The 5,763-nt window shown below is 32.0% G+C and overlaps 1 protein-coding gene and 1 long non-coding RNA gene across 2 annotated transcripts; both read left to right on the top strand.

Annotated features, from left to right (window-relative positions):
* The first annotated feature begins 416 nt into the window (after positions 1-416).
* LOC108362700 (uncharacterized) lies at positions 417-1,016 on the top strand. Its single transcript, XM_017615788.1, has 3 exons — positions 417-629; positions 711-842; positions 927-1,016. Exons 1-3 carry the CDS (start codon positions 417-419, stop codon positions 981-983), a joined length of 402 nt encoding a protein of 133 aa, XP_017471277.1. The 3' UTR covers positions 984-1,016.
* Positions 1,017-4,595: 3,579 nt separating this feature from the next.
* Positions 4,596-5,559, top strand: LOC108362699 (uncharacterized). Its single transcript, XR_001847508.1, has 3 exons — positions 4,596-4,783; positions 5,138-5,277; positions 5,340-5,559. It is a non-coding gene; the product is annotated as an uncharacterized LOC108362699 (long non-coding RNA).
* The last annotated feature ends 204 nt before the right edge of the window (positions 5,560-5,763 follow it).

Genomic DNA, 5,763 nt, shown 5'->3' with positions numbered 1-5,763 from the left:
TTAGAATAGCTTCGACTTAGTTGAGTACTAAATATGACTATGAATATGCGCCATTGAAAATGAAAAGCGTGGGGCGCATGTAATACACTTGAATTGATATGAAAAGTAACATATGTATGTTTGGGGCATATGAATAACGACCGCTTAAAATCGATCTCAAATTTGTACTTTCGCTGTAGAATGTTATGTAGTTTGACTATTGTCAATGAAATCGAATGCTTTGTACTGCATGCGCTCCACGTTTTTCTTTTTCAATGTCATTAATTGTTTATAATGACTTTTGCTAAAATTTCAAAATCAAAAGTTATCAAAACAAATTCTGTGGGTCTGAGAAATATTATTTTCTACTTTTTAGTCCATTTATAAAAGCGTTGTATATTAAAAAATTTTATTTTATTTTTTTTTTTGTTTTCCAAATGCCTGAGAAAGCTGAGGTTCAAGCGCAAAGCAAAATATTACGTGAATGCAAAGTCATCGCGGCGCGAACTCAGCTATCGGTTACCCGCATCACAGGTGACATAGAGGACGAGGAATACGTAGAGCTCGCCTCCATGCTTCCCATGTCATCAGAGGAGACATTGCTAGCCGTAGAGACGAAACTCTGTACAAAGGCCAGTAGTGATGCATTGGTAATAATTTTGCTGTTTTTTAATATATGCGCATTGATTTCGATTACTTTAATTATTTAAACATTCTCGTTTATCTTTCAGATGCGGCTGTTAGTTAAGTCAAAAGGTGTAAAAGGCAGTGTAGACAGAGTTCTGTGTGCGCTGCTGCACGATAACTTGGGGGCCGGCTATAATTTGGAGGGACGCAAAGAAAAAGAATCGACTTGGTTTTCGGTCAGTATTATGTAATTTCAATTAAAATGTTTATTAAAATTCAGTTTTTCTAAAAATTAATACATTCATATAAACTCTTTCTAGATGTATTTGGGGAGAACACGAAGGAGCAGACCCTTAATGAAATTTGGCGTTATGTAGCACTTAGTCACAATAGGTTTAAGCAAAAAAAAGCACAAACTTAAGGTTAAGCAGTAAGGTAGTCTAAGTATTAATACATTGTATTACATTAGATGTAAATATTTATAGCTTAAAGATGGATTCATCGTTCTAGTGCAGAACTAAAGTTGAAATTGAGTTAACAACCCAAATGCGTCCAAATCTTTTCTAAATTGCTCTGCCAGAGAGAAACACAACTACCACAGTGAAGAAAAGTTCTGAACTATAACGATGAATCCGCGTTAAAGGCATAGATAGCTTAAGTTGTAAATATATAGTAACTTTTAACAAGTATTTAGTTATAACTAGTAATAAGGTGTAAATACTTAGATATAGATAGTTTTAATTATATATCAGCCTGATAGGGATTAATATTAATATGTAAATATTAGCCTAAGTTGTAAATATACATACGTGTAGTTATAAAATCAAAATCAGTTTTTTAATTACTAATACATTCTATATACATGTATAGCTATAAATAAATAAAATGAGTTTTGGTATATTAAACAAAATATGTAATGTTTATTTTATGGCAATTAACTATTACTTTTTAAGCCTTTATGTTAAATAAGTGTTATTTATAAGATGTCTTTATTTACAGGAAAGATCAGCTAAGTGATATGATATCGACGCAATTCCAAGAATACAGGAAACACTATCAAAGATGGATGACCCCATGTCGGTTAGATTATATAAAGTAAATATAATAATATAAGTAATATCTATGATGTAAAGTAAAAAATATAGATCCACACAAACCACAGTTTTGAAAAGAAAAAATCTAAAAGGCTTATGTACACATTTATGTGTTCCATAGCAATGGTGCTCATTATTAGTATTAATTATTATTGTTTTTATTAACTAATATATTATATAACTTAATTTAAAACTATACATATATCTAAATATAACTACGCAACGATTTCGAGAGCAGTCCTTAATATTTAAGTATTCTTTCATAAAATTATGAATGTTTAAATGGTCAATCATTTTCTCTTAATATTTAATTCATTTTATATGATCAGTTGTAAATGTATTTAGTAGTTAATATTCTAGTAAATTAATGTATGCTTTTAAGTTATCTAATTAAGATTCGTATATTCAGCATAGTTTAAACTTTGTGATTTTATATTATAATTTGTAATTATATTTCGATATTGGTATTTACTTTTTTAAGTTATTCAGCCCTATTCTGCATTTCGATTACGTTCCCGCATTCCGCTCCGCTACATTCGTAATTTGGTATTCTGAGTTACGCTCGAATCAAAAGAAGAAGAGGAGGAGCGAAAACATCTTCGAAATCAGCTGGTTGCCTAGGAATGTGTGAAATCGAAACAAAACAAAAGAAATAATTGCACCAAACTATAGTAGCTTATGAAGTTAAAATTTGTAAATATTTCAAAATAACTAAATATATCTAACTCATTTTAATTTAAAAATAAAATTTCGTTTGTTCTTAATTTAAGTAGAAACATAATTTTATTGCTTGAAGAGCAGAACGAGTCCCAGATTGCTGATGCGAAAGTTGAAAGGCGGAGATTTAGAGACATGTTTGATCCTTTTCAGATGAGGAAGAATTATAAGAAATTCATCTTGAACTGCATTCTCACCGCTCAAAGCCAGTGAAATTATAAACGTTGTTTGAGCACTCCATAACATTTGCATTTAGTACAGAGTGGAAAACTTGAACGCAAATGAATTCGATTTTGAAAGCCGTCAGGAGGAGGGGAAGAACAAAGCTTGTCCTTCCATAGCAAATCGTATTCGAGACAACATGCACACCACTTTTTAAAAAGTTAGTAAAAACGAGTACAATAATAAAATCATCTTTGTTATATACCTCCATATTTTACGTACGTATGTATGTTATATAAAAAGAATAAATTGTATCCAGTGCATTTCACAGTCTTATTTATAGATAATGAAAACAAAAACGCCTGGACTTCCTCTTTGAAAACCCTGCGCAATATCCCTTTTGGTTGCCATTATTTGAGTCAATTTTTCGTATTGCCCGTATTGCTGCTCGCGAAAACACAGAAATCGAGAAAATTCATTTATGATGAGTTTTTTTTATAAAATTTTAATATTTAAACCCACGAAAATAACAATCGAAACGTTCTCCGTCAACAGATTTGCAACTTAGAAAAACGTAACTACGATCGAAATGTGAATAGGTATAATCGTAAATTTCGAAGATTGATCGAAACGAAACGGAACGCACAATACCAAAGTTGCCAAACGGAGAAAATTTCGATTCGAGTCGAAATGCAGAATAGGGCTGATTAACTAGAATACTCATTAAGTTGTTAATGTAGTTATTTGTAACAAGAATTTATTTGTATTTATAACAACCATGGATTTTAAGATTACATACCCGGCCGCTGTGGTGTAGTGGTAAGCAGTGCGCGCTTCCACTCCGCAATGCCTGGGTTCAAGCCCTGGTCAAAGCAACATCGCAAAAAATATAGAAAAAGGTTTTTTCTTAACAGCGGTCGTCCCTCGGCAGGCAATGGCAAACCTCCGAGTGTATTTCTGCCATGAAAAACAGCTTCTCATAAAAATACAATCGCCGTTCGGAGTCGGCGTAAAATTGTAGGTCCCTCCGCTTTGTGTGACAACATCAAGGCGCACGCTACAAATCGGAGGAGAAGCTCGGCCAAACACTAACATATGTGTAAGCGCCAATCTATTATTATTATTATTATACCCAAATAAAAAATTTTAAATGTAAAATATTTTTATTGGAAGGATTTCAAGGAAGCTAGGTAACTGTTATATGGTTGGAAAGTAACGAACAAATAACAATTGAGGTAATTGATAAAGGGGTTCGAGGTAACATTTAGATAACCAAAGAGATAACCAATCCAAAATCCGAGGTAACCTACGGAATTGATGAATGTAACAAATAGATAACCAAGGGGGTAACCAATCAAACGTATTGTGGTAAACAATAATTAATAAATACGGTAACCGATAGACTGGTTTGCAGAAACATAGATAACAGAACTGATACACGATGAAACTGGTGCTGTTAACAAACGATTAACAGCCGCTGTAACGTACGTACCAGATAACACTAGAGCGAAAGAAGCTAGAAAGTCTAACGTAAACGCAATGGGATAGAGTGAATAAGAAAATCACACAGACGTGTAGAAACACGGGGAAATTAGTTACTTCTTGCCCACGGCCAGAACACAGATAAAGAGTTTTTTAACAAACGTAAGCGTGAACACGAACCATTACTTCATTTGTTAACTAACCGGTACCCGTCTTGTAAGATAAATGGCTATCTGTCAAAAAAGCTACAACTAATAGCGTTTTCTTTTCTCGAAAAAATGTTGCATTTATTCTGCCCTGCGCCAGGACTGTCAAGTTTTTGTGTTCTTTTCTCAGCATCTTCACATGCATATTGCGTGCTCTTTCTTTAAAATGTTGTACTCTTATAGTGTTGCCATATAAGAAGGTGACCTTTTTTTCGAGAAAAAAAAAACGCCATAAGTCAAATACCAATTTACTTCTGAATATACGCCCCGTTATATTAAAATATTATAAATAAAAAATATAAGAAAGTGAAAATGTAATAATATACATTAAATTAATTTAAAATAAAAGTAAAATTTAATGTATGTAAATGCCTATCTTAATTACTTAAGTACAACCCCTTTCTCATTTTTCAGCAAACACAAATTTGGAGCAACGAATAACTCTTTTGGAAAGTAACCAACAACTTATTTTGGATAATCAAAACCAAATTTTACAAAAATTGGGAAACGTAGAGCGTATGTGTTAAAGTTAACATAATCATATACATAACATTATATCGGGATATAACAGTGAAAAAAGTAAGCGACATTTTTTAAAAATTATATGGCTCGACATATCGATGATCCTCTGCAATAACGACACAATTCAAAATTAAAAAAGAAAAACCCTTACAACTGTTAAGTGGCTCATGTCTCTAACCCTTTTCTAATCCATGTCCAATCCTTACTAAAGTAAGTGATAAGGATTATACAAGAATTAGACAAAGTAAGGGTTTTTATTTTATTAATTGTGTCGTTATTGCAGAGGACCATCGATGTAATACAACTTTTTGTAACTACATAACCTTATGTTTTCTCTTTATTTTACAGAAAGCAATTTGACTGCAACAAGCTGGAAAAAATGAAAAAAAAATGTTCCAGATAACAAGCTGAAAAGATCGTTCCCAATACCTAGCATTAACGAGATGAAGGAAATGGAATCTGCATGCAGCGAGAATTCAGAGCATTATGTACGTTTTGTTTCTGAATTATAACTTTTGCATTATCTATATAGTTCCTAATATAATTTCAGATTTCCATAATTAAAACCCTTATTGCACCTGAAGGTTTAGCAAAAAACAACGATTGACAGAAAAGTCATCCTAATGATGAATTATGATGGCGTCAATAACAAAATTTCATTTAAGCAATACAAGGCCTTCAATAATGCGATATTTGGTAAAATACAGTTAATTTTGTATGGAAATTTATAACTAATCAACATATTTCTTTGCAGAAGCGCTTAAAAAGAATGGTTACACAGAGGAGGAATATGTACGCGATATAAGAACTGCTTTTAAAAACTGTAAAAATGTTTTTTACAAAAACGCATGTATTGAAAGGAAAACAAAATTATTACAACCGATTCAACAATCTGTATTCACATTTTTATTATTCATTTATTTTCCGCTACTGTACTCAAAATTAATCATTTAAATACTGTCCACACTTAAATG

This window comes from Rhagoletis zephyria, unplaced genomic scaffold (genome assembly GCF_001687245.7).
Source record: "Rhagoletis zephyria isolate East Lansing unplaced genomic scaffold, Rhagoletis_zephyria_1.1 Rzeph_scaffold_01074, whole genome shotgun sequence".
Taxonomy (NCBI): domain Eukaryota; kingdom Metazoa; phylum Arthropoda; class Insecta; order Diptera; family Tephritidae; genus Rhagoletis; species Rhagoletis zephyria.
The sequence above is the reverse complement of the archived record's forward strand: the minus strand, read 5'-3'. Positions and strand labels throughout refer to the sequence as shown.

Bases quoted from the DNA above. Each gene is read 5' to 3' on its own strand.
- LOC108362700 (XM_017615788.1), top strand. From the start codon at position 417: ATGCCTGAGAAAGCTGAGGTTCAAGCGCAAAGCAAAATATTACGTGAA. The intron at 630-710 runs GTAATAATTTTG...TTTATCTTTCAG, and splicing joins AGGCCAGTAGTGATGCATTG to ATGCGGCTGTTAGTTAAGTC. The intron at 843-926 runs GTCAGTATTATG...AACTCTTTCTAG, and splicing joins AAGAATCGACTTGGTTTTCG to ATGTATTTGGGGAGAACACG.